Source organism: Pipistrellus hanaki, assembly GCF_964339955.1.
Source record: "Pipistrellus hanaki genome assembly, chromosome: X".
In the NCBI taxonomy this organism is placed as follows: domain Eukaryota; kingdom Metazoa; phylum Chordata; class Mammalia; order Chiroptera; family Vespertilionidae; genus Pipistrellus; species Pipistrellus hanaki.
The window spans coordinates 93496801-93524329 of NC_140524.1; the positions used below are offsets into that span (position 1 = coordinate 93496801).

Sequence of the window (27529 nt, forward strand, 5' to 3'; positions counted from 1 at the left end):
AGTTTGGCTCAGTGGATAGAGCATCAGCCTGGGGACTGAAGGGTCCCAGGTTCAATTTCGGTCAAGGGCATGTATCTTGGTTGCTGGCATATCCCCAGTGGGGGGTGTGCAGGAAGCAGCTGATCAATGTTTCTCTCTCATCAATATTTCTCTTTCTCTCTCTCTCTCTCCCTTCCTCTCTGTAAAAAATCAATAAAATATATATATATTTTTTAATCAATGAACCCAAGCAGGTTTGGTTCAGGGGATAGAGCGTCAGTCTGATGACCAAAAGGTCCTAGGTTCGATTCTAGTCAAGGGCACATAACTTGGTTGCAGGCTCCTCCCCAGCCCAGGGCTCATACAGGAGGCAACCAATCAATGTGCTTCTCTCACATCGATATTTCTGTCTTTTCCCCCTCTCTCCCACTCTCTCTAAAAATCAATGGAAAAATATCCTCAGGTGAGGATTTAAAAAAGAAAAGAATGAATGTTATTAAATTCAGAAATTATAGAGTTCTTTCTTATTAAAAGTACACTTCTGCCCTAAATATAAATCTATATATAACTCAGAGAATGAAGGGGAGCAGAACATGCCACCTCAAAATATGCTGCATTGGCATACTGACTAGAGAGGCTTTCTCTGAACTCCCCTTATCTGCCTAAAGACAGATCCTCCAAAAGAAACTCAACTGTCATCCATTCCCCTCCCCAGAGGATTCAACCAGGAACATCACCTCTTATCACAGGAGAGAAGATTGACACTATGTGGACTCAGACAAACTTTGTTACAAACTACCTTGCCTTCTATTTTTCTAAGGGCCCATCCATCTTTCCAAAAAGTCATTTACTCTCCCTTAAAACACCTACATCCCCTTTCTCTATTTAAGACCAGAAGCCCCGTGCACAAAATTCGTGCACAGGTAGAGTCCCTAGTGGCTGCCAGCTGAGGCCTCCTTTCCTGGCTGCTGGTTGTGGGCCAGGGCTTAATTTGGTCCACGCTTCCCCCTGGTGGTTAGCACACGTCATAGCGAGCGATCGAACTCCCAGTCGGTCAAACTCCAGAGTGAACACTTTGCATATTAGGCTTTTATATATATAGAAGATGATATTTAAGCCTAAATTCTAAAGCTACCTCTGTGTTACTCACTTTTCTCTTGGGATCTTCCACATATTCATGAGGTATACATGCCAATAATGTCTGTTTTTCTCTTATTAATCTGTCTGTGATTACAGGAGTCTCAACCAAGAACTAGAAGGGTAGACAAAAAATTCTCCTCCCATACAAGATGATCTATTTATCTTCTTAATCAGTTATACTTAAGGTTGTTTTAGGAAGGCACAATTCAGATTAATTATATTATCAGTTCACTTAAAAACTTTATCTGGAAAACACAAGTACCTGATAGCAGTCTCCTTTAAGATTGTCTAAGACATCACCACATGTTTTTCGCATGTATTTCTTACATCCATCAATCACCATTTGGTCAATGTTCGGAACAGGTTAAGGAGAAATTTAGCCAGAATTTAAACATATCAAAGAATTCTGAAATAGTAATACTTCTTTAAAAAGTTAGGACAAACAAGTTTATAGCATTCATTTAGGTATCACAAGTTAAAAAAGATGAGTGAGACAATGATTATATTTTTGCACCCAGGATACTCAAAAAGAAATGAATTTTTTTTTCTCCTCATAAAGAAGTTATTTTGGCAACTGCTGAGCAGGCATGGTACCACAGTTGCTTGCTCTTTCATTTGCAACTAGATTATCTCTGCTTCTTTGTTGCTGGCCACATAAATTGAAATGTTTGTTCAAGGCACTCTTTGCCGAAACCCGTTGGGCTCAGTGGATAGAGCGTCAGCCTGCGGACTGAAAGGTCCCAGGTTCGATTCCGGTCAAGGGCATGTACCTTGGTTGCGGGCACATCCCCAATGGGGGGTGTGCAGGAGGCAGCTGATCGATGATTCTCTCCCATCGATGTTTCTAACTCTCTATCTTTCTCCCTTCCTCTCTGTAAAAAATCAATAAAATTAAAAAACAAACAAAAAAATAAAACAAGGCACTCTTGATCACACATTTCCTTCATAACATGAACTGGAATCACAAGACAAAAAGGGAGGTAGAAAACAAAAGCAGCCCATTGACCCTGATTCCATTTTAAAAGGATATCTCTACCATAGTGACCATCTTTGGTTTCAGTTTGACTATTTCACATAAAATGCCCCCATCTCCACCTCCCAGGATCAGCACGTCTTTGCCAGTGTAATCTTCTTTGCCACTGCCCATGATGGCCCGGGTATACGCCAAATCACTCTCCGCCAGATCTAGGAGGAAAGCAGACTCAAATTGGTGACTCTACCCACACCTCTGGGAAGGGCTGGATTCTTGCCCAAGATGTTTTATTTTCCATTTTAAACTCATTCGACAAGGCACCAAGGTAGTTTTTTTGGATTATGGAGTTTTCACCAGTCCCAAGACAATAGATTACACATAGATGACATACATGTCTGCATTAGTCATTCGGAAGAAAACTCGGTCTTAAGGATGTACTGATGTGAATTATTAAAAGCAATTATGGCTTTCCAGATGAAATAACACAATATCTAAGAGTTGCTGCAAAATATGAGAAAGCCCTAACCGGTTTGGCTCAGTGGATAGAGTGTCAGCCTGCAGACTGAAAGGTCCTAGGTTCGATTCCGGTCAAGGGCATGTACCTTGGTTGCAGGCACATCCCCAGTAGGTGGTGTGCAGGAGGCAGCTGATCGATGTTTCTCTCTCATTGATGTTTCTAACTCTCTATGCCTCTCCATAAAACAATCAATAAAATATATTTATAAAAATAGGAGAAAGAGCCCAGCCAGGATAACTCAGTGGTAGAGCACTGACCGATGAACCAGGAGGTTATAGTTCAATTCCCAGTCAGGGCATATGCCCAGGTTGGAGGCTAGATCCCCAGTGCGAGGCATGCAGGAGGCAGCTGATCAGTGATTCTTTCTCATCATCAATATTTCTCCCTTCCTCTCTGAAATCAATTTAAAAAAATGAGAAAGAGTGGACTGGTGTTTAGGGGAAATGAGACAGGCCAGGAGTCAATAACCGTTGACATGCAGTGGTAAGTATATTATGTGGGTTTGTCATACTATTTGGTCTTACTTAGATGTGAGGTTTTCCATAACAAAAATGTTTTTGTAAATAAGCAATTATGACTTTTTGAAATACAATCCAAATACTCATTACTAAGAAATTAAGAAAAAGGAATGTCGAGACAAAGTTTTCCTGGTTCTGCTGTAAAACAGGAAGGCCCAGACAATCCACAAGTTCATACAACAGAAATGTTCATTTCAAAACCACCAGTGCCAAGGACAAGCTTGGGCAAATCCACAAAAGTGATATTTGTCAGGAAAACAGCATAATCCAACAGTTACTTAAAAAAATTTTTTTTAATATATTTTTATTGGTTTCATAGAGGAAGGGAAAGATTGATAGAAACATCAATGATGAGAGAGGATCACTGATCCTTGCATGTGTCCTACGGGGGATCAAGCCCACAACCCAGGCATGTGAGCCTGATCAAAATCGAGCCTGGGGCCTTTCAGTCCGCGGGCCGACGCTCTATCCACTGAGCCAACCCAGCTGGGGCCAACACAGTCGCTTTGTTTCATAATTGGGGGAGGGCTGGAATACTTACTAACATCCCCACTCAGGATGAGAATATTTCCAAACTGCTTCGAGTGCAGAATTTTAATGTTCTGATAAGGTGAGTCTTCGTCATACACCACTTCATCTATGTCGTACTCAACCAGGCGGCCATCAGCAGTGGGCCAGTACCTGTCAATGGTCCCTCCTCGAACTATGGGTGGTAATCTGGAAAAAAAGGAAACAGGAATGAGCCTTGTAAGAAGGCTGCTTCTATTTGACCCAGTGATCCTACTCCTAGGAATATATCCCAAGAAACTAGAAACACCGATCAGAAAGGATATATGCACCCCTATGTTCGTAGCAACACAATTCACCATAGCTAAGATTTGGAAACAGCCTTAAGTGCCCAGCAGCAGCTGAGTGGATTAAAAAACTGCGGTACATCTACACAATGGACTACTACGCTGTAGTAAAAAAGGAGTTCTTACCATTTGCAACAACATGGATGGAACTGGAGAGCATTATGCTAAGTGAAATAAGCCAGGCAGAGAAAGATAAATACCACATGATCTCACTCGTTTGTGGAATATAATGAACAACATAAACTGATGAATAAGAACAGATCCAGAGACAGAGAAACATCAATCAGAACGTCAAACCTCAGGGGAGGTAGGGAACAGTTGGAGTAAGGGGGAGCGATCAACCAAAGGACTTGTATGCATGCATATAAGCCTAACCAATGGACACAGACAACGGGGGCATGAATGGGAGGTGGGAGGTAATGGGGGAATAAGGACACATATGTAATACCTTAATCAATAAAGAAATTTTTTTAAAAAGGCAGCTTATGGTGAGCCTGCCTTAAAATTGGATCTGGAAGAGTGTGCGAAAGCAAGCCACATGACCCCAGGCCGACTCCTGAATAGCACCCACAGATCTAATGCCTGGCCTTTTAGGTTTAACCTGCATGGCCACCCCCAAATCTCCACAACTGCTGCACATAGGCCTTTATTCTTTAAAAACTCTCCTGGCATGGTTTAAATCTTCCTAATAACAAGTGGAAGAAGAAAATGGCCGCTGCAGACATCACACTTGACCGCTAATACGTCAGCAGGGATCTCTTAAGACTGCCTGCTTCACTCAAGCCATTGTCACATGCCTGCCAAGTACACACGGACGTAATACCATCATGTAGTTCAGAATCCACTCTCGAGTGCTTCCAATCGTGCAATGTCCTTTGTAGTTGTTCTGCTTTTGAACAAAGGATCATACACTGTATTTTGCTGGCTGTTTTTTCCTTTTTTAGCTTCATTTAATCTAGACCACATGTGTCAAACACAAGGCCCGCGGGCCAAATCCAGCCCGCCAGGCCTTGCAATGTGGCCCGCACCTCGCTGTCATCACTGCACTCCGCTGTCAGTTTATGACATTGTCAGTTTATGACTGTTCAGTAAACCATTCGGCCCGCGATTTAGGCTGGATTTTAGATTTTGGCCCCTTCTCTGATTGAGTTCGACACCCCTAATCTAGACTAAGTCCCCCCTCCCTGACCTTGTATGGTTCATGACATTGACATCTTGGAAAAGTCCAGACCAGGTACTCTGCAGAAAACCCCTCAGGTGGGTTTGCCTGATGATCTTCATTAGAGTCAGATTGACATATAGCCTAGAGCCGTGGTTGGCAAACTGCGGCTCACGAGCCACATGTGGCTCTTTAGCCCCTTGACTGTGGCTCTTCTACAAAATACCACGGCCTGGGCGAGTCTATGTTGAAGAAGTGGTGTTAGAAGAAGTTTAAGTTGAAAAATGTGGTTCTCCAAAGAAATTTCAATCGTTGTCCTGTTGATATTTGGCTCTGTTAACTAATGAGTTTGCCGACTACTGTCCTAGAGGCATCCCGTTAGGGACAGGAGATGTGTGCTTGTCCTATTACTGCTAAGAGTGACCAAGCAATTGAAGTAGCTGACACCAGATCTGTCCATGTGCAAGGGTACCTTTCTTTCCCTTTAAAATTATTAGAGTGGCTGCAAACGGATGATTTTCTGGTTCCGTTATTGCAGAAGTGTTCAGTATTTCAGACAGGGTGAATGAACTAGAACCTACCAGCAGGGGACACTAAGTGACAGGGAAACACAGACCTGGAAAAGGAGCTTGGCAAAGCTGGCTGGAATACAAACACCGTGACAACTCACTGCACACATGGCACAGCCCGTCTCCAAGTCACGTGATCCCGGACAGCGGTGTTTGATAGCAAGACAGCTGCGGACAGCTCACACACCAGGAGATGTGGCCTCTGATTGGCTCCGATGGCTTTCTTTTCCCTCCTTAGTGCTCTGTATATAACATCTGTCTTAGAGCACTAGTTAAGTATACAATTTTACCTATATGTTCCCAAAAATTCTAGTTTAGCACTTCTTAGTTGGGATTCAGGAATCTGTGTTTTAACAACTCCACCAGGTGATTCTCATCATGAGAGAAGTTTGGGAAACACTGTTCCAGATCAACAAATTCAGCTGTTGGAATGTTAGGCCGACCAGACGTTTTTCTTGCAAAATGTGGAGCCCCAATCGGGACACCTCCCCCCAGCCCAGGAACAGGCAGATAGGATTTGGGTAAGGTGACCAGTCGTCCCGCTTTTGGCGGGACAGTCCCGATTTTTTCCTTAACTACAACACAGGGGTTTGTAAAGACTAGCAAAGAAACGAGGATCTGCAGCAGGATGGGGAAGGCATCACGGCGAGGAAGCCCTCATCCTACCAGGACGTGCGTTTATCTCCTTGTGATGGGTAAGGGGAGAACTCCGGAAGCCTGCAAAGCTCTTGTTCCAACCATCGCTGCTGAAAATCAAAACTGGGTGGTAGGAAAGTCAGGCAGACCCTGGCCAGTGTGGCTCTGAGCATCATCCAGGGCACCAAAAGGTCCCTGGTTTGGTACCTGGTCAGGGCACATGCCCAGGTTGTGGGTTTGATCCCCGTCAGGATGTATGCCCGATGAAACTAATCGATATTCATTCCCGCCCCTCTTCTCTCCCTCTCTCCCTCTCTCTCTCTCTCTCTTCCCTTCCTCTCTCAAATCAATAAAAAATAATATTTTTTTAAAGAAGACAGCCCTAGCTGGTTTGGCTCAGTGGATGGAGCATCAGCCTGCAAACTCAAGGGTTTCAGGATCGATTCTGGTCAGGGGCATGTACCTTGGTTGTGGGCACATAACCGGGTGTGTGTGTGTGTGTGTGTGTGTGTGTGTGTGTGCAGGAGGCAGCTGACTGATGTTTCTCTCTCATCGATGTTTCTAGCTCTATCCCTCTCCTTTCCTCTCTGTGGAAGATCAATAAAATATATTTTTTTTTAAAAAGAAAGAAAAGACAGTCAGGCAGAATATGCGTGGGGCCTCAGGTACAGTGTGTAAATTGTAAGAATTATTTGCAACAAAACTGATGTGAGCTTGTTTTCCTGTTCCTTTTCTCCTTTTCCTTTCAAAAGTAGAATACAAAAATACATTTTCTAAAAAAACAAAACAAAACAAAACAAACCACAACAACCCATGGCTTCATAGATAAAAAATTACATTTATTTCATTGCCCATAGGTGAGTAATAAATGCAGATATCACCGACTTATCTGTTAATGATTGACTCTAACAATGTCACTCCCGGGAGAGAAAAGTGGCCCCATCTTGTCTCTGTGGAGTCGATCACAAGGGCCTCCCACAAAGCATTTCCAACCACCTCTCGCCTCTTCCGCCCTGACTTTATGAAGAGACGGAAAAACAGCGGCCAGCGAACACAAGGTCCTCCTTTCGAGCTGAACATCTGAAGCCTGACTTTGCTACCCCTTTAGAAACTCCGAGACCAGAAAGACACAAACGGGCCAGACTTCTCATAAATGCTCAGGCCCATAAAGGCCTTCCGTCTGCTTCCTTCTTCCCAGAATGAAGGCCGATAAAAATCAGACTAATAAACCTCAGGGGCATTGTGAGGCCGGCCAATCCATCATCTCCAAGTTTACACATCTTACAGCCCGGCAGGAACCCTTTCCATCCAAAGGAAAATTCTTAGAAATGGGGGGAAAATAACAGATCCAGAAAGAAGCGTGGGTGTGGATGTGTTTTTTAAGGCCGGTGAAGGGGCTGAGAACACATCAACTGAACTTGGCTTTCTGACAGAAATTAAAAAAAAACAAAACAGGCAGCCGAAGCCGGTTTGGCTCAGTGGCTAGAGCATCAGCCAGCCTGCGGACTGAAAGGTCCCGGGTTCAATTCCGGTCAAGAGCATATACCTTGGTTACAGGCACATTCCTGGTAGGGGTGTGCAGGGGGCAGCTGATCAATGTTTCTCTCTCATCGATGTTTCTGACTCTCCCTCTCTCTTCCTCTCTGTAAAAAAATCAATAAAATATATATTTTAAAAAAGGGGGCAAATTCTGCACGATGCCATGTTCTTTTCACTTGCCGTTGCCTGCTCTCGGCCCCGCCAGACACTAAAGCCTTTCTATAATAGTTCTGGTCCATGGCCCTGTGGGCTCCTCACACTTAGCATGCTGAGCCACGAAGTGCCTGAACATCCTAGCTCTTGCCAATAGGATTCCCTCTTCTGGAATCACTACAGAGATCTTTACTGCAGGTGCTTCCATCAGTGACATGACCTTGGTCAAGTCCCTGTGTCTCTGCATCTATGTGTTGGCCTTTCCGAGCAAGGGACAAGCCTCCTCACTCTGGGGGGCCTGCTAAGGAACCACCCGGGCAGGCAAGAGCAAACTCCTGAGAATGAAATGCTGAGGATCCACGAATTCCCAGGACCTACCACACGCTCTCCCTTCTAATAAATGCCAACACTATAGCTTCTAGCAAAGCTCTCCACATCTGACACCACTGGCTGTCCAGCCTGGCCGTCACCAGCCATTAGATACTGACAATGAGGGGAGTGAGACTGAAGAACTGAACTGTTTCTTTTTTTTAAATATTTTTATTGAGCCGAAACCGGTTTGGCTCAGTGGAAGGAGCGTCGGTTTGCGGACTGAAAGGTCCCAGGTTCGATTCCCGTCAAGGACATGTACCTTGGTTGCGGGCACATCCCCAGTGGGGAGGGTGCAGGAGGCAGCTGGTCGATGTTTCTCTCTCATCGATGTTTCTCACTCTCTCTCTCTCTCCCTTTTCTGTAAAAAAACAAAAAAATATATTTTAAAAATATATATTTTTTTTATTGATTTCAGAAAAGGGAGAGGGAGAGAGAGATAGAAACATCAACGATGAGAGAGAATCATTGATCTGCTGCCTCCTGCACACCCCCTACTGAGGATCGAGCCTGCAACCTAGACATGTGCCTTTGACCGGAATAGAATCAGGGACCTTCAGTCCACAGGCCAGAGCTCTATCCATTGAACCAAACCGGTTAGGACCCTTTCTTTTTTAAAAAGTAATATTTTTACCAATTTCAGAGAGGTGGAGAGAGAGACAGAGAGAGAGACAGAGAGAGAGAGAGAGAGAGAGAGAGAGAGAGAGAGAGAGAGAGAGAGAGAGAAACATCAATGATGAGAGAGAATCATGAGAATCATTGATCGGCTGCTTCTTGCACACCCCTACTGAGGATCAAGCCCACAACCTAGGCATGTGCCCTTGACCAGAATCCACCCAGGGACCTTTCAGCCCGCAGGCCAGCGCTCTAACCACTGAGCAAAACCAGCCAGGGCATGAACTATTTCTTTTTATTACCTTCATTTTAAAGAGCCATATGTGGTATAGTGGCTACACTCCTGGCCAGGGAAAGCTGAACAGTCTTTATTACCATTTGCAGAGAACCTACCTGTGGCTGCTCAAGGTGGGTGGCCTCTTGATTCCTAGCACCTTGCAAAGACTTCTTACTTGCAAATTTTCTCTCACCCCGCCCTGTCATAAATCTCCTAACTGCTTCATTCTACTCTGCAGCCCAGAACAGACAGGCGCCCTGTTCTCTTCACTGGACAAACAGGGGGAAGTTTTCTCACTCCCCTTTGACTGAGGCAGCAGCCTCACCGGGTTCTCTGCTCTGCAGAGTTCCAAGCTTCTGGAACTCTCTCCACATCACCGTGGTGCCTTTGTCTCCTTTTAACCAGCACTTTTTTCTCTCTCGGTCCGCGTATGTGTTCTCTCAGGTCTTGTTTTGGTGTGAGGGGCCACTAGCTTAAGGTGACCAGATGTCCCGATTTTTAACAATTTGTCTCATGTCACACGGCACAAATTGTTAAAAACCGGGACTGTCCCGCCAAAAGCGGGACATCTGGTCCCCTTACACTAGCTCAGTCTACCGTGTTGCCAGAAGCACAAGCCAACTTTGATCTGTGCCACATGTTTAGCAGCCACAACCCGGGGACACCACCTCCTCTCCGATGACTGTACCGCTTAATCAAACACAATAGGACATTGGGGAGTAGACTTACCGCTTCACCCGCCCGGTAGTGTCCTGACTCAGTTCTTTCATTCTTTCTTCTACTTTGTTCAAAAGCTGTGATGAAAAGAAATCAAATCAATGGGCTTCTAGAATAGGCTGAATGGAACCGCGGCTAAATGACAGAGCAGGAGCATGAGGCTGTGTTGACAGGTGTGTGGACAGGGGGGTACCCAAATACACCTGGTCCTCCCCTTCCTACGCAGCAGCCTCCACGGGTTCTGCATCCCACACCAACCAGTCCCCGAGCTGCTGGCCTAACCTCGGTCTAAGTTACCAAGGAAACAGTGGGAAACGGGGAGGCTCAAGGGTAATAGAGGTAGAACATCTCAGCTAAAGCTTTACATTGGACAGTAACATCAGTCCTCAAGCTGTCCAGGGGAAAGTGGCAGCCAGGATCCTACAAACGACTGAGGAGCAACTATTTCGCTTCTAAAACCACTCATTGTGGAGGGAGGAGCGTCTACTGTTCGCTGGGAAGTCAGAATGTAAGTGAAATGATTGTAACATTATTAAACAGAGCTGGGGAAAAACCGGTTTGGCTCAGTTGATAGAGCGTCGGTCTGCGGACTGAAAGGTCCCAGGTTCAATTCCGGTCAAGGGCATGTACGTTGGTTGCGGGCACATCCCCAGTGGGGGGTGTGCAGGAGGCAGCTGGTCAGTGTTTCTCTCTCATCCGACGTTTCTAGCTCTCTATCTTTTTCCCTTCCTCTCTGTAAAAAATCAATAAAAATATATATATTTTAAAAATTAAACGGAGCTGGCTTTGGGACCCTCAAATACTTGAGTCAATAAATAACGGTGAAAAACCGACACTGTCAACTTCTTTGCCTTCTGCATCGCCGTCGTAACTCTGAAGGTCCAGCAGCACCAATCCATGGGGGTAGATTCTCAGATTGGCAAAGCTACGAAGGAAAGCAGAATTTTAAGCTGAGGAATTGTATCAAAAGGGAAAAAAAAAAATGTCAACCAGTTCAAAGAAAAGACCAATTCTCCTCCGCCCCCTCCCTCCCAAGTCACATACCTAACCCTGCTGCCTCCGTGTTAGAGCCACTTAGGGTCAGGGAAGCTGCCAATCATTCCGGAAAGATTTAGAGTCGTCGAACACTAAGGTTTTCAAAACAGGTTCTTGGGCCCAGAAACTCATTCAGTAGCAAGTTCTGTGAATGTGATTTTTAAGACGCTTTCCCAGCACGTGATCAGCCAGGTGTAGTGACCACGGGGGGAGAGGGTGGGGGGGGCCAACCAGGTTCTCCCCATTAACCTTCAGAATTCAAACAGAGCCATACACAGAGTGGCCAGGTTATGATGATCTCTGAACGCATAATATCTGGCCACTCAGTGTATATCCTATATAATAAAAGGCGAATATGTAAATTGTCCCCTGGACCAGGAGTTTGACCAGTAGATAGGCCAGCCAACAGCCCATGTCTCCTCCTCTGGCCAGGCTGGTCGGATCCCAACCATGCACGAATCCATGCACTGGGCCTCTACACACACACACACACACACACACACACACACACGCACACACTGAGTGGCCAGATTATTATGTGTTCAGAGATCATCATAATCTGGCCACTCACTGTACATAACACAGGGACACAGAAGAGTGTGGTGACAGCCTGTGGGAAAGGGGAAGAGGGGATGGGGGTTAGATGGGGAGGTCATGGGACAGAAAAGACTTTGCTTGGGGCTGTAGGCCCACAGTGCCTTGTGCAGATGATGCTTTGTTGTGTTGTACACTTGAAACCTGCAAATTAATGTCACCCCAATAAATCCAATTAAAAAAAAAAGAAAAGGAAAACCAGAGCCGGTTATTTCCAAATGCAGGCAGGAGTGATTCAATTTGCTCAGTTCAGGGTCAGCACGTTCCCTGCAGCCTGCAAACCAGATCTGGCCGGCAGCAAGTTCTATATAGCCCGCACTCTAAACATGTTTTTACGCTTTTAAGAAGCGCTTTTCTTTTAATAAAAGGAAAATCTGCAAGAGAGACTTTATGTGACTCTTTGCAGAAATAGCTTGCTGGCCTCCAATTTAGTGGAACTCAGCAGCATTTCTGACGAAATAAAACCGTGAGAGTATCACATCCAGTAAGAGTTAATTATTTGAGGAAGCATTTTTTCAATTATCCTGTGTATTTGTACCGTATATACGCAGATGTGTATGTGATGATGTGAAGTTACTTCCTACTATGAGTCATGGTTCAAGACATATCTGAAATATACTGAATGAGAAGATGAATTCTGTTCAGAGACTATAGGCAATGTGCTTGGATGTAAAAATATATGCAACTAGTTAACTTTCACCTTCAGCCCTTAGAGAGCCTCAAAATCAAGTTCATGGGGCAGGGGCGGCTCCGCGTGGCAGACCGCAGAGAAGCCTTAACCTGTTCACCGAGCGGGACCTATAAATACGTCAAACGTAAACAATATCGGGAACGGGTAGGACGTATGAATACGTCCTGGAAATATATGTTGCACCCTGAGAGGGATGGTATATATTTTTTGTAATCTTTATAATTGTTTGTAAAAATTTATAATTTTTTTTTTAATATTATTGAGTTTTTACAGAGATGAAGAGAGAGGGATAGAGTTAGAAACATCGACCAGCTGCCTCCTGCACACCCCCCATCAGGGATGTGCCCGCAACCAATGCACATGCCCTTGACCGGAACCAAACCTGGGACCCCTCAGTCCGCAGACCGACACTCTATTCACTGAGCCAAACCGGTTTCGGCTAAAATTTATAATTTTTTAATTCGATGTTTCCACTTTTTTTGTTGGTATTCTTTTCTATTTGTCATTTTGTATTTTCCTTTGTGCTTTATATATATTAATAAATGAGAAAATATATATATTTCATTTATTTTAATTAAGTATAAATTAAAAATAATACTAATATGAAATTATGTCCTCCGGGCGTGACGTACTGACACATCCTAGTGAAAGAGTATGAGCCCTTTATAGGTAGCGTCATTAAAAAGGGAACTCCTCGGTTAACAGGTTAAGAGTCGTGTCCTTTTCCTTGCCAGCCTGACGGGACGAGGGGAACTAGTCTAAGTGATTGTGAGATGAGTGATAGGTCCCAGGTGGCGTTTGGTGCGTGTGTGTTTTGTTGTTGTTGTTGTTGTTGTTTTTAACTTTTATTTATTTATTTTTTTATTAAATTATTATCTGTGTACAGCCAAAACCGGTTTGGCTCAATGGATAGAGCATCGGCTTGGGGACTGAAAGGTCCCGGGTTTGATTCCGGTCAAGGGCATGTACCTTGGTTGCGGGCACATCCCCGGTGGGGGGTGTGCAAGAGGCAGCTGGTTGATGAGTCTCTCTCATCGATGTTTCTAACTCTCTCTCTCCCTTCTTCTCTGTACAAAATCAATAAAATATATTTAAAAAAAATAAATTATTATCTGTGTACATATTTTAACATTGCCCCCTCCCTCCCATACATACCCTCCCTCCCCATAGTTTTATGTCCATTGGTTGCACTTATATGCATGTACACAAGTCCTTCCATTGATCTATTATCTCCCCCAGATCTCCCTCCCCTCCCCGGTGTAATTTGACAGTCTGCTTGTTGCTTTACTGTCTCTATATCTGTCTTTTGCTTCATTGGTTTATAATGTTCTTTATTATCCATAAATGAGTGAGGCCATGTGGTGTTTCTCTTTCATTGATTGGCTTATTTCACTCAGCACAATGTTCTCCAATTCCATCCAGGTTGCTGCAAATGATGAGAATTCCCTCTTTTTTACGGCAGCATAGTATTCCATTGTGTAGATGTACCATGGTTTTTGGATCCAATCCTCTGCTGACGGGCATCTAGGCTGTTTCCAAATCCTAGCTATTGTAGATTGTGCTGCTATGAACATAGGGGTGCATATATCTTTCTGATGGGTGTTTCTGGTTTCTTAAGGAGGCTCGGCTCGGCTTCCGGCACGTGACCGCCCGGGCCCCGCCCCCGCGCCGCCATCTTACATCCAGGCGAGGCGGAGTCCCTCCCGCCTCCTGGGCAAGCCTCCACGTGTCGCTAGCAGTCAGTCCCAAAAGCGGGGGCCCTGATTCCAGGCATCAAAGTGCTGAGCCCGCGGGCCATACCCCTTCCCCCCCTTAACAGCACAAAATGAGGCCCCTAACAACTGCTCCCGGTCCTTGCCCGCAAGGAAAATGGCGGCACTCACCGCCGTCTAAGTGGACACATTGTACTGGGGGCGTTTCCAGTTGCCGGTATGGTGTTCGCCATTAGGCGAGGGCACAGCCGCGTGGGCCCCACCCCGCGGCGGGGCCGGCGCTGCATCTCGCGGGAAAGCGCGCGCGCGCGCGCGCGCGCGCGCGCGCATGCGCCGCGCGGCCGGCTTCAGTGCGCAGGCGCCCGGACTGGGGGTGCCTTTTTTTTCTTAAAGGCGAAGTTTGGGAGAAGGTCGGCTGCCCTGAGAGCTACGTCTGCTGCTGGCCCAGAGAAGTTACTTTTTGCCTCCCATTTAGGAAGTTTTGTCTTAAGTTAAATTGTTTTAAAGAAAAAACAAGCAGGGGTTGTCTAAAATTCAGAACGTCCAGTTAAGTACGAATTTGAGATAGTTTTTTTAGTATTTGTGTTCCCCCCTGTACTATTTATTTAACTGGGTGTCCTGTATTTTTATCTGCGAAATCTGGCAATCCTGTCATCAGGCTCCGGAAAACCGGGCTGCACTTAACAAAAGGAAGGGATGGAGGAAGGGGGGTGGAGGGAGATGGGGGGAGAAGGAGGTTCCCACTTGGCAGAGACTTGGATCCTTTCCTGGAAGTCTAAGGGCTTAAGTTCAGACTCCACAATCTGGCAACAACACATAAAGAAGCATCCATGTGTAACTCATTTTTGGAAAAGATCTTCCCCTTAAACCAGCACAATATAATCCTATATAATAAAAGGCTAATGTGTGCCGAAACCGGTTTGGCTCAATGGATAGAGCGTCGGCTTGGGGACTGAAGGGTCCCGGGTTCGATCCGGTCAAGGGCATGTACCTTGGTTTCGGGCACATCCCCAGTAGGGGGTGTGCAAGAGGCAGCTGATCGATGACTCTCTCTCATCGATGTTTCTAACTCTCTATCTCTCTCCCTTCCTCTCTGTACAAAATCAATAAAATATATTTTAAAAAAAGGCTAATGTATAAATCAACCGAATGGCAGAACAACCAGTTGCTATGGTGCGCATTGACCATCAGGGGACAGACGCTAAATGCAGGAGTTGCCCCCTGGTGGTCATTGCACCGGAAAGTGGGCTCATGACTGGGGAGCACGGTGGCAGGAGCCTCTCCTGCCTCCAAGGTAGTGCTAAGGATGTCAACTGCTGGCTTAGGCCCACTCCCCACAGCCTGCCTAAGCCTTCAGACATCCCCGAGCGTTCCGGACTGCGAGAGGGCACCCCCCATCCCCTCATCCCCCCATGCACAATGTTCATGCACCAGGCCTCTGGTGTTTAATAATAGAGCCTCTTGGCCAAGAGACTTGTTGCTAATTAAAGATTACCTAACACTGTCTTTTCCTTTCTATTTTATTTGGTATTGGAGACGGAACAGTTTCTGAAGCAAGTTAAAAAGCACCCTGCCTAACATGTTTCAAAATAAATATATAGTATGCAAATTAAGAAGAAGAAAAAAAAAACACCCAGTGACACATCTCACGTTATGCTTATTCCTATGAAGGTAGTTTGCTTGGGATGTTGAATCTTTTAACTGTTTCCAATTAACAATACTGATGTATTTATTTTTATGTGTATATAAAAAATAAAAAAATAAAAATCAAGTTCATGCCAAAACTGGTTTGGCTCAGTGGATAGAGTGTTGGCCTGTGGACTGAAAGGTCCTGGGTTCAATTCCGGTCAAAGGCATGTACCTTGGTTGCGGGCATATCCCCAGTGGGGGGTGTGCAGGAGGCAGCTGGTTGTTGTTTCTCTCTCATTGATGTTTCTAACTCTATCCCTCTCTCTTTCTCTCTGTAAAAAATCAATAAAATGTATATATTTTTTTAAAATCAAGTTCAGGCCCAGGACCCCCACACATTCAGCTACATCTGAATGAGCTGATCACACACACACACACACACACACACACACACACACACCCGCCCAGCAGCACAAAAGAATGGGGTCCTTTAACCACCTGGATGGTTGTAGCTGATAAGGTGACCAGACGTCCCGCTTTTTGCGGGACAGTCCCGATTTTTAAACAATTTGTCTTGCGTCCCGCGGTGTTTTAAAAAAAAAGTCCAAAAGATTTAAAAGAATTTTTCCAAAAATCGGGACTTTTTTAAAACGCCGCGGGATGCGGGACAAATTGTTAAAAATCGGGACTGTCCCGCCAAAAGTGGGACATCTGGTCACCTTATTGTCGCAGAGTCCTCTGCCAGAGAACCAGGGGACACAGAGAATGCTGGAAGGTAGGGTGCTAAGCACCAACCTGGAGAAATGAACCAGAAAGAGAAAGAAGATACCAGCGGGGAATATGGAGGACATGTAAGAAGGTGGCTGAGGACCAGGACCTTGCCATGGCCAAGGGGCCATTACCAGAAGCCAGGCCAGAAGAGGGTGTGGAGCGTGCTTCCCTAGAGCAGGTGCCAGGATGGTGGTGGGGGCGGGGAGTGAGGTTTTAGAACTGGTAGCATCATGGGTCAAGCACCCCGGGGATGGGTCCCAGCTGCCCAAGTGAAAAAGGAAGACCAATGGAGAAAAGACGTTTTTAAACTAAGCATGCTCCTTTTAATTTCTTCTGCTTAGAAAAGCAATTTCCAAACAGCTCCTGTCACCCAAAAACTCTCCAGAGGAATTGTAAGCCCTCTGGACAGCTGGGATTGGTGTCTGGGGGAGAAGCTTCAAGAACTGCAATAGAGCTGAAACCAGTTTGGCTCCGTGGATAGAGAGTCTGCCTGCGGACTAAAGGGTCCCAGGTTCGATTCAGGTCAAGGGTATGTACCTTGGTTGTGGACACATCCCCAGTAGGGGGTGTGCAGGAGGCAGCTGATGGATGTTTCTCTCTCACTGATCTTCTCAGGGGTTTCCCATCACTTTGCTTTCTCCCGCCTCCTTACTCCATCACCAATGGATTTCATGTAACCCACCTACATCCCTCCTTTGATTGCAATGTATAAATACAGATGTAACCCGCCATTTCTCCAAAGCATTATCTCAATTCTTTGAGGTTCTGCTTCCCGGCCTATGTCAACAGTTTGGCTCAAACTCACAAAAATCCTTAATAGGTTTCAATGGTTTTTTTAGTATTACATATGTCCCTCTTCTCCCCAACACTGACCCTTTCTAGCCAGCCCCGCCCTCTCCCCAGGTCTTCACCACCCTATTGTCTGTGTCCATGCGCTATGCACATATGCATACAAGTTCTTTGGCTGATCACTTCCCACCTACCCACCTCCCACCCTCCCTCCCCCTGAGCATGAGATTTTGTGGAAGTGCTCCCAGGTGAGTGCTCCCAGGCGAAGCTGCTGTGCTAGTAAGGCCCAGAAGCACTGAATTCTAACCTCCTCTTAGAAACTGTCAACGAAGGGGGGGAAAATCCCTGGCCACCACCACCCTCTACCGCCCTCTGCACCCCTCCCCCATTCCTGGAGTGCTCAGATGTAAAGGGGAGCACTCCGGGCCATCTCACCTGCCGTTTTTGTTTATGTAGGTCGCCAAGTAGCCGTGGTCCTGCCAGGTGTGCACCGACTCGGTCATCCCCTGCTCCTGGAAAATGGACTGGAGGCCTTTTAGGATGGTCTCGCTGTCGGCTGGAGGAGGGAGAAGGCAAGGTGGTCAGAGGAATCACATGCAAAAGAAAAGCCAGTAGAAACCCAGTTTGACGACTGAACTTGAGAAAAACCTGAACAACGAGTAGCAGGAGTCCCATTTGCCATGAGCTATCAAGATTCTGGAGCCCTGGCCTGTTTGGCTCAGTGGATAGAACATCAGTTTGAGAACTGAAGGGTCCCGGATTCGATTCTGGTCAGGGGCACATGCCCAAGTTTCAGGCTCCATCCCCAGTAGGGGGCGTGCAGGAGGCAGCCGATCAATGATTCTCTCATCATTGATGTCTCTCTCTCTCTCTCTCTCCTCCATTCCTATCTGAAATCAATAAAAATATTCTAAAAAAACAAAAAACAAGATTCTCGACCCTGCAAGAAGAGGATACAGATTACCAGGTAACATAAAAGAACACAGTTTATTTAAAGATCCAGAGATGAAATCATCTTGGATTATCCATATCCAGGTGGGTCCTAAATGCAATGATGTCTTTATGAAGCAGGAGAGAAGAACAGAGAGCAAGCACAGGTGATGTGAAGGCAGAGGTACAGGTCGGAGTGACACACCACAGACCAAGGACACCTGGAGCCACCAGAAGCTGTGAGCAGCAGAGACAGGTTTGGCTCAGTGGATAGAGCATCGGTCTGCGGACTGAAAGGTCCCAGGTTCGATTCCGGTCAAGGGCATGTACATTGGTTGCGGGCACATCCCCGGTGGGGGGTGTGCAGGAGGCAGCTGGTCGATGTTTCTCTCTCATCGACGTTTCTAGCTCTCTTATCCCTCTCTCTTCCTCTCTGTGGAAAATCAATAAAATATATATTTTTTTAAAAAAAAAAAAGAAGAGGAAGAAGAAGCTGTGAGCAACCAGGCCTTCAGAGAGAGCCAGGCCTGCCTATACTATTTTCCAATTCCAGCCTCTGGACCTGGGAGTCTGGAATAAGCTTCCGTTTTAAACCACCCATCTTTAATACTTTTTTTAAAATATATTTTATTGATTTTTTACAGAGAGGAAGAGAGAGGGATAGAGAGCTAGAAACGTCAATGAGAGAGAAACATCAACCAGCTGCCTCCTGCACACCCCCCACCGGGGATGTGCCCGCAACCAAGGTACATGCCCTTGACCGGAATCGAACCTGAGACCTTTCAGTCCGCAGACCGACGCTCTACCCCTGAGCCAAACCGGTTTTGGCCCATCTTTAATACTTGATTACAGCAGCCCCTAGGAGACTAACAGACCCATCCAAATGCCTAGTTTCAGCTTCGCTTACACAGGATAAAATGAAACAGCAAAATGGCAGTGAACGGGTGAATTTCTAATCCTCTGAATCCCCACACACAGAGCAATGAGGGTACCACCCCCCCAAACTCAAGGACACCATTTAGAACAAAACTAGATGACAGGGCGTCCCTGCAAACCCCAAAACAGGAGGAGGTGGAGACAAGCGGGATAGCGCCCAGGGACCTGTGTGTACCGGCAGGTGTAGAGAGGAAGTTGAGAAAAAGCAGGGAGAGCAGGGCCGGAGAATGTCAGGGTAGCCCTCTGGACCACCCAAGTGAACTGAGGCCACTTCCGGGAAACAGCCCCACTTCCAGGAGAGAGTTCTGGAGCAGAAGCCACACCACACCCCCATGGGAACAAGGCATCGACCAGCAGGAGCAGTGACCTTGTGTCTCATCCAGTCTCACTCATTCCCAGGAAAAGCGTGTCTATGGGACACTCATTTGGCAGAAAATGATCTAGCTGGCTTCTCTATCATGATATTGGGTTCAGGAAATTAAAAGGATAGGGCATTGGCCTGCGGACTGAAGGGTCCCAGGTTCGATCCCGGTCAAGGGCATGTACCTTGGTTGCGGACACATCCCCAGTGATGTTTCTGACTCTCTATCCCTCTCTCTTTCTCTCTGTAAAAAATCAATAATATATATATATATTTTTTAAAAACCTAGAACTTGGAAGAATAGTAGAACACTTAAAAAATAAATAAAATGCGCTCTATGTAGATTATATTTAAGTTAAAACAAAAGCCTGTTCCACCCTTACCACCATGACTGGCTTAACCCAGTGGTCGGAAAACTGTGGCTCTCTCTGTTGACTAATGAGTTTGCCGACTGCTGACCTAGACTCTCGATTCCAATAATTGTAGGCTGCTGTTGTTCCTTGTGATTAAGCCCCTATCCAAGGGGCACGGGAAGAGTTTGGTGGGGGCACGCGTTGCACCGGAGTTTGGTGGGGATATGCACTGCACCGTGCTTAGCTGCGCCTAATTCTACGTTCTCATGAGTACGAGGGGTACTCGGCGTTACGAAAATTATAGAAGGGGTGCACATATGTCAAAGTTTGGGAAACACTGGCCTAAGGCATAGAGGACATCTTCTGAACTCCCCTAGGATATGCTAGGCATAACCAAAACCATGAATGTTGACCGGCAGCGAGTCCAGAGCACTGAAATCAAGTGATACACAGAAACAGTCTTCATACTTCACAAGAGCTTACATTTAAAATGACATAAGATTGTTTTAATTTTTGCCCGGCTGGCATGGCTCAGTGGTTGAGCATCAACCTATGAACCAGGAGGTCATGGTTCAATTCCTGGTCAGGGCACATGCCTGCGTGATGGGCTCGATCCCCAGTGTGGGATGTGCAAGAGGCAGCCTATCCAGGATTCTCTCTCATCAATGTTTCTTTTTTTTTTTTAATATATTTTTATTGATTTTTTACAGAGAGGAAGGGAGAGGGATAGGGAGTTAGAAACATCGATGAGAGAGAATCATCAATCAGCTGCCTCTTGCACACCTCCCACTGGGGATATGCCCGCAACCAAGGTGCATCCCCTTGACCGGAATCGAACCCAGGACCTTTCAGTCTGCAGGCCGACGCTCTATCCACTGAGCCAAACCGGTTTCGGCTCTCATCAATGTTTCTATCTCTCTCCCTTCCTCTCTGAAATCAATAAAAAAAAAATTTTAATATATTTTATTGAGTTTTTACAGAGAGGAAGGGAGAGGGATAGAGAGCTAGAAACATGGATGAGAGAGAAACATCAATCAGCCACCCCCTGTATACCCCCCACTGGGGATATACCCACAATCAAGGTACATGCCCTTGACCGGAATCGAACCCGAGACCCTTCAGTCTGCAGGCCAATGTTCCATCCACTGCGCCAAACCAGTCATGGCAATAAAAAAAATATTTTTTAAGAAAATAGAAAAAAAGGATTTAATGAAAAGATTGTTTTAATTTTTAAATTTTAGCCTAGTGTCTGTGTATCAGGAGTCTTCTCACACATTCAGAGGCCTGAGGCATTTCCAGGGATTAAAGTGAAGGTCAGACAGATGGTTTCCTTAGGACTGCTTGGTCTTATAGTCCCAGGCGTTCTTTATATAACAGCAGCAAGACGATTCATCGCCTTGTACAAAACCCAAGCCAATGGGAATGTTCGGAACATGATTTTTAAAAAAATATATTTTATTGATTTTTTACAGAGAGGAAGGGAGAGAGATAGAGAGCTAGAAACGTCAATGAGAGAGAAACATCGACCAGCTGCCTCCTGCACACCCCCCACCGGGGATGTGCCCGCAACCAAGGTACATGCCCCCAACCGGAATCGAACCCGGGACCTTTCAGTCCGCAGGCTGACGCTCTATCCACTGAGCCAAACCGGCTTCGGCCGGAACATGATTCATAAGAATCAAAATGTGCAAATACCCCAATTGGCCAAAATGTGATACATGGATAAGCAAAACATGGTATGTTCATACCTCCAACTATTATTACTCAGCAACAGAAGAAACACAGCACTGACACTCGCTGCACCATGGCTGGCCCTTGAAGACACGACACTGAGTGAAAGGAGCCAGTCACACACGACCATCTTATATAATAAAAGGCTAATATGCAAATGACCGAATGGTGGAAATACCAGTCACTATGATGCGCACTGACCACCAGGGGGCAGATACTCAACGCAGGAGCTGCCCCCTAGTGGTCAGTGTGCTCCCACAGGGGGAGCCCTGCTCAGCCAGAAGCCGGGCTCATGGCTGGTAAGCACAGCAGCAGTGGTGGGAACCTCTCCCGCTTCCGTGGCAATGCTAAGGATTTCTGACTGATGGCTTAGGCCCACTAAGCCGTCAGTCGGACATCCCCCAAGGATCCCGGACTGCAAAAGGGCACAGGCCAGGCTGAGGGACCCACCTCCACAAGTGCATGAATTTCATGCACCAGGCCTCTAATATACTATAGAACCTCATTTACCTGACATAGCCAAAAAAGGCAAACCCCTAAATACAACGGGCAAATTAGGGGGTGCCAGGGCTGGGAGGAATGGGGATGATGCCTAAGGGGCACAGGTTTCTGCTTAGGTGATGAAAATATTTTAAAATTGTGGCGATGGTAGCTTGACTCTGAATATACAATGGATACCCAAATCCAGAAATGCGTAGAGGTCCAGTGCTAACACCAGGCCGCCTGCCCTCTCCCGGAAGGAATCATTCGAGCAACATAAGGCATGCTCGGACTCCATGGGCTGAGGGCCATCTTTTCAGACACAAGGAAGGAGTACAGTCAGGCCAGAGCTGTGCAAGAGAAAAGGGGATGATCACCAAAGCAGGAGGCAGAGACGAGGTCAAGGCCATGAAGTAAGGTGACCAGACGTCCCGATTTTTAACAATTTGTCCCATGGCGTTTTAAAACAGTCCCAATTTTTAAAAAGAATTGGGACTTTTTTAAAACTCCGTGGAACGCGGGACAAATTGTTAAAAATTGGGACTGTCCCGCCAAAAGCGGGACGTCTGGTCACCTTACCATAAAGGGCCCTCTCTAGGAACTACACCCATCCCGACCGGAAGAAGTTAAAAGTGTGACACAAAAGCAGGGCCCGGGCATATAAAAGAGGCATGCCAGCCGAAACCGGTTTGGCTCAGTGGAAAGAGCATCGGCTTGCGGACTGAAAGGTCCCAGGTTCGATTCCAGTCAAGGGCATGTACCTTGGTTGTGGGCACATCCCCAGTAGGGGGTGTGCAAGAGGCAGCTGATCGATGATTCTCTCTCAACGATGTTTCTAACTCTCTATCCCTCTCTCCTCCTCTTTGTAAAAAATCAATAAAATATATATTTAAAAAAAAAAAAAAAAAAGAGGCATGCCAGTCGGCAAGAGGGGACATGTAGGGTTTGGGTTAGAGAACAAGAAGACTTAAGGTGCCTAAACCAGGAAATGGGACCAGCCCTTACCTTTCGTTGAAAACTGCCATCCGCAGTCCACCATGAGGTGTAAAGGGGTTCCAGCTGCCACCTGCCACCACCCCCCTTGTCCCTCTTGTCACAGAGCAGCGGGAAGAAAATGGCCTGAGGTCAGAGAGCAATGGCTGCCTTCAGCTCGACCCAGGAGAACAGATTCCTCTCCCCAAGTAGTAACTGTGGGAATGCCGCTTTTCTTATCCAGGAAGGAGCGCTAACCAGCAGCAGGAATGTCCAGCTCTCTTCCCACGAACTTGAGGTGGGCAGACTCCTTGACAGGTCAGACCTATGACCATTTATGTTTCCATAAACAACTCCAGGGTTTCGGCCAAGTTTCTACGCCGGGCTATGAATCAAAAATAAAATAGCCTGGCCTAACTGATTTGGCTCAGTGGATAGAGCGTCAGCCAGCGGACTGAAGGGTCCTGGGTTTGATTCCAATCAAGGACACATGCCCAGGTTACGGGCTCTGTCCCCAGTGGGGGGCGTGCAGGAGGCAGCTGATCCATGATTCTCATCCTTGATATTTCTATTCTATTTCTCTCTCCCCCTCTCCCTTCCTCTCTGAAATCAATAAAAAAAATATTTTTTTAAAAATAGCATTTCCAGCCGAAACCGGTTTGGCTCAGTGGTGGAGCGTCGGTCTGCGGACTGAAGGGTCCCAGGTTCGGTTCCGGTCAAGGGCATGTGCATTGGTTGCGGGCACATCCCCGGTGGGGGGTGTGCAGGAGGCAGCTGGTTGATGTTTCTCTCTCATCGACGCTTCTAGCTCTCTATCCCTCTCTCCTCCTCTCTGTAAAAAATCAATAAAATATATTTAAAAAAAAAAATAGCATTTCCAGCTCTAGCAGGTTTGCTCAGTGGTTAGAGCATAGGCCTGCGAACCAAAGGGTCCCATTTTCGATTTCGGTCTAGAGCATGTACCTTATTCTCAGGCTCCTCCCAGGCCCGGGACCTGGTCGGGGCATATGCAGGAGGCAACCAATCGATGTGTTTCTCTCACATTGATGTTTCTCTTCATCTTTTCCTCTCTCTCCCACTCTTTCTAAAAAACAGATCAATGGAAAAATATCCTTGGGTGAGTGAGGATTAACAACAAAAAACATTTCCAGAGAGAAAGGAGTTTGCACTTTGTGGTGTCAGAAATCACCTTTCTATAAGTTTATCCTACCCTGACTAGTTTGGCTCAGTGGATAGAGTGTCAGCCTGCGGACTGAAAGGTCCTGGGTTCGATTCCGGTCAGGGGCATGCACCTTGGTTGCGGGCACGTCCCCAGTGGGGAGTGTGCAGGAGGCAGCTGATCGATGCTTCTCTCTCATCGATGTTTCTAACTCTCCCTCCCTCTCCCTTTCTCTCTGTAAAAAATAAACAAAAATATATATTTTTAAAAAATTCCTTCTGACTCTGACCAGGGCAGACTCAGCGAAGACATTTAGGTCTGCCCCCTTCTGAATGGACCTCCAAGATCACTCAGCGCCCAGCAGACCCTGACAATGGAGAGTGACCACAGAACAGCGCGGCAATGAAAGACAAAGGAGACAAGTCAGAGCTCAGATGCAGAGGGGCGTGTGAGCTGATGGATTCCAGATGAGAAAAAGGCCACGCGGGGCCTGGGAATCTGTACGGATCCTTTGTACAGACGGCTCTGAAGCAAGCCCCGGGACCTGGCGCAAAGGCAGACTTGCTCTGGAAGGGGCCACAGAGGAGAGACTTCAGGCTTTACCAGCCAAAGCAGGTCTCTGCCACAGATGTGTGTGTGTATGCGTTTTACCACCCTTTAAAAATGCCAAATTTATTCTCAGCTGGAGGCCATACTAAAATAGGCCCGAGAGAGGATCTGGCCCAGTGCCTTAGTCGGTTGGCTCCTGGGATAAAATGTTTTCAGTTCTAAATTTCTAACCAACTGGCATAGGGACGCTTAGCTGTAATTCTACAACCTGAATTCCCAGAAGCGATGTTCTTAAAATCTGAGGAATAGATCCTATACGCAAGTTAGCAATTTATTAAATGTGGGGGGACTGGGGGAAGCCAGCTAATGACCTACATAATTAGGAAGCCTGCTTTAAAAAATAAATAAATAAATATATATATATATATATATATATATATATATATATATATATATTATTGATTTCAGAGAGGTAACATTGATTTCAGAGATAGTAACATCAACAATGAGAATTATTGATCAGCTGCCTCCTACATCCCCTACTTGGGATCGAACCCCAAACCCGAGCATGTGCTCTGCTAGGAATTGAACCTTGACCTCCTGGTTCATAGGTCAACACTCAACCACTGAGCCATGCTGGCCGGGCCCCTGCTGTTTTTTTAAGAATACATGGAAGTAGCCAAAACCAGTTTGGCTCAATGGATAGAGCGTCGGCTTGGGGACTGAAGGGGCCCGGGTTCGATTCCGGTCAAGGGCATGTACCTTGGTTGTGGGCACATCCCCAGTGAGGGGTGTGCAAGAGGCAGCTGATTGATGACTCTCTCTCATCGATGTTTCTAGCTCTCTATCTCTCTCCCTTCCTCTCTGTACAAAATCAATAAAATATATTTAAAAAAAAAAAAGAATACATGGAAGTGACATTAGCAGCTAACAGAAATCCCACACAGTATTTAAAGTCTCAAATCACTAATCTGTGCTCCTACTTCAAGAACCTAGAAAAAGTAAACCCAAAAGAGAGGATGAAATAATAAGGATAACAGCGGAAATCGATGAAATTGAAAAAAAAAAAAAAAAAAAGATGAAGCAAAAAGGTTATTTCTTTGAGGGGGAAAAAAAGCAATAAAATTGACAAACTCGAGCAAGACTGACAAAGAAAAAAAGAGAGAGAGAGAAGGCACAATTGCCAATATTAGGAATAAACAAGAGAGACCATTACAAGCACCGAAAGGATAATAAGGGAATACTACAAACAGCTCTCCACAAATAAATCTGACAAGATGAGAAGGAAATGGGCCGATTCCTCAACTCACCAATATGAGAGAGAGAATCTGAACAGCCCTCTAACTAATAAGGAAATTGAATGTATCATTTTTTAAAATATTTTTATTGATTTTTTACAGAGAGGAAGGGAGAGAGAGAAAGCTAGAAACGTTGATGAGAGAGAAACATTGACCAGCTGCCTCCTGCACACCCCCTACCGGGGATGTGCCCACAACCAACGTACATGCCCCTGACCGGAATCGAACCTGGGACCTTTCAGTCCGCAGACCGACGCTCTACCACTGAGCCAAACCAGTTTCGGCTTGAATGTATCATGTTTAAAACTGAAAAAAAGAAAAATCTTGAGGCCAGATGGTTTCACTGGAGAATTCTACTAAACATTTAAAGAAGAATTAACACCAATTCTACATAATCTCTTCCAGAAAATAAAAAGGGAGTGAACGCCTCCCAGTTCATTTTAATGAAGCCATTATCCTAACACAAAACCACAAATGACCCCAAAAGAAACTTCCAGACCAGACCAACATCTTTCATCATTATAAACACAAAAGTCCTTAACAAATCCTGGGCAAATCCTTGAAATCCTTAACGAGTAAAATTTCCGCAATATAAAAAAATAATTAGCCCTGGCCAGCCTGGCTCAGTGGGAGTGTCGACTCAGGGTACCCAAGCACTGAAGGGTTTCAAGTTCAATTGCCAGTCAAGGGAAACTTCTTAGATCGCAGGTTTAATCCCCTGCCCCAACCAACTAGGGCACCTGCAGGAGGCAGCCAATAGATGTGTCTCTCTCACATCAATGTTTCTCTCTTTCTCTCCCTCTCTCTCCTCACTCTCCCTCCCTTCCACTTTCTCTAAAAATCATTGTAAAAAATGTCCTCAGTGGTGAATAATAATAATAATAATAATAATAATAATAAGCAGCTATTACCCAGCAGGATTTATTCCAGGTTCAATATTTTTACACCTCCATGTAATGCTCCATATTAATAGGCTACAGAACAAAAATCACTTGATATTATATGATGCAAGAAAAGTATTCGACATTCAAAATAAAAAATCACAGAAAAGCAGAAACAGCCCGAGTTGTTTTGACTTGGTGGGTAAGAGTGTCAGCCTGCGGACTGAAGGGTCCCTGGTTCAATTCCGGCCAAGGGTACATGCCTGGGTTGTGGGTTCGATCCCCAGTAGGGGACATGCAGGAGGCAGCAGATCAATGATTCTCCCTTGTCACTGATGTTTCTGTCTCTCTCTTCTCTCCCTTCCTCTCTGAAATCAATAAAGATATATTTTTTAAACCGGCACCGGTTTGGCTCAGTGGATAGAGCGTCAGCCTGTGGACTGAAGGGTCCCGGGTTCGATTCTGGTCAAGGGCATGTACCTTGGTTGCGGGCACATCCCCAGTGGGGGGTGTGCAGGAGGCAGCTGGTCGATGATTCTCTCATCGACGTTTCTAACTCTGTCTCTCTCTCTTCCTCTCTGTGAAAAATCAATAAAATATATTTTTTTAAAAAGATATATTTTTTAAAAGAAAGAAATGGAAG

The 27529-nt window shown here is 45.8% G+C and overlaps 1 protein-coding gene across 1 annotated transcript in view; it reads right to left on the reverse strand.

Moving 5' to 3' along the window:
- Nucleotides 1-27529, reverse strand: part of SMS (spermine synthase) — a 58413-nt gene that overhangs the window by 17774 nt on the left and 13110 nt on the right. The window contains exons 2-7 of the mRNA XM_084869708.1: nt 17672-17792; nt 10850-10940; nt 10028-10092; nt 3669-3844; nt 2150-2304; nt 1382-1471 (exon numbers count right to left, since the gene is read on the reverse strand). Of these exons, the coding sequence (XP_084725834.1) occupies nt 1382-1471; nt 2150-2304; nt 3669-3844; nt 10028-10092; nt 10850-10940; nt 17672-17792 (698 nt within the window). The remainder of the gene's footprint in view (nt 1-1381; nt 1472-2149; nt 2305-3668; nt 3845-10027; nt 10093-10849; nt 10941-17671; nt 17793-27529) is intronic.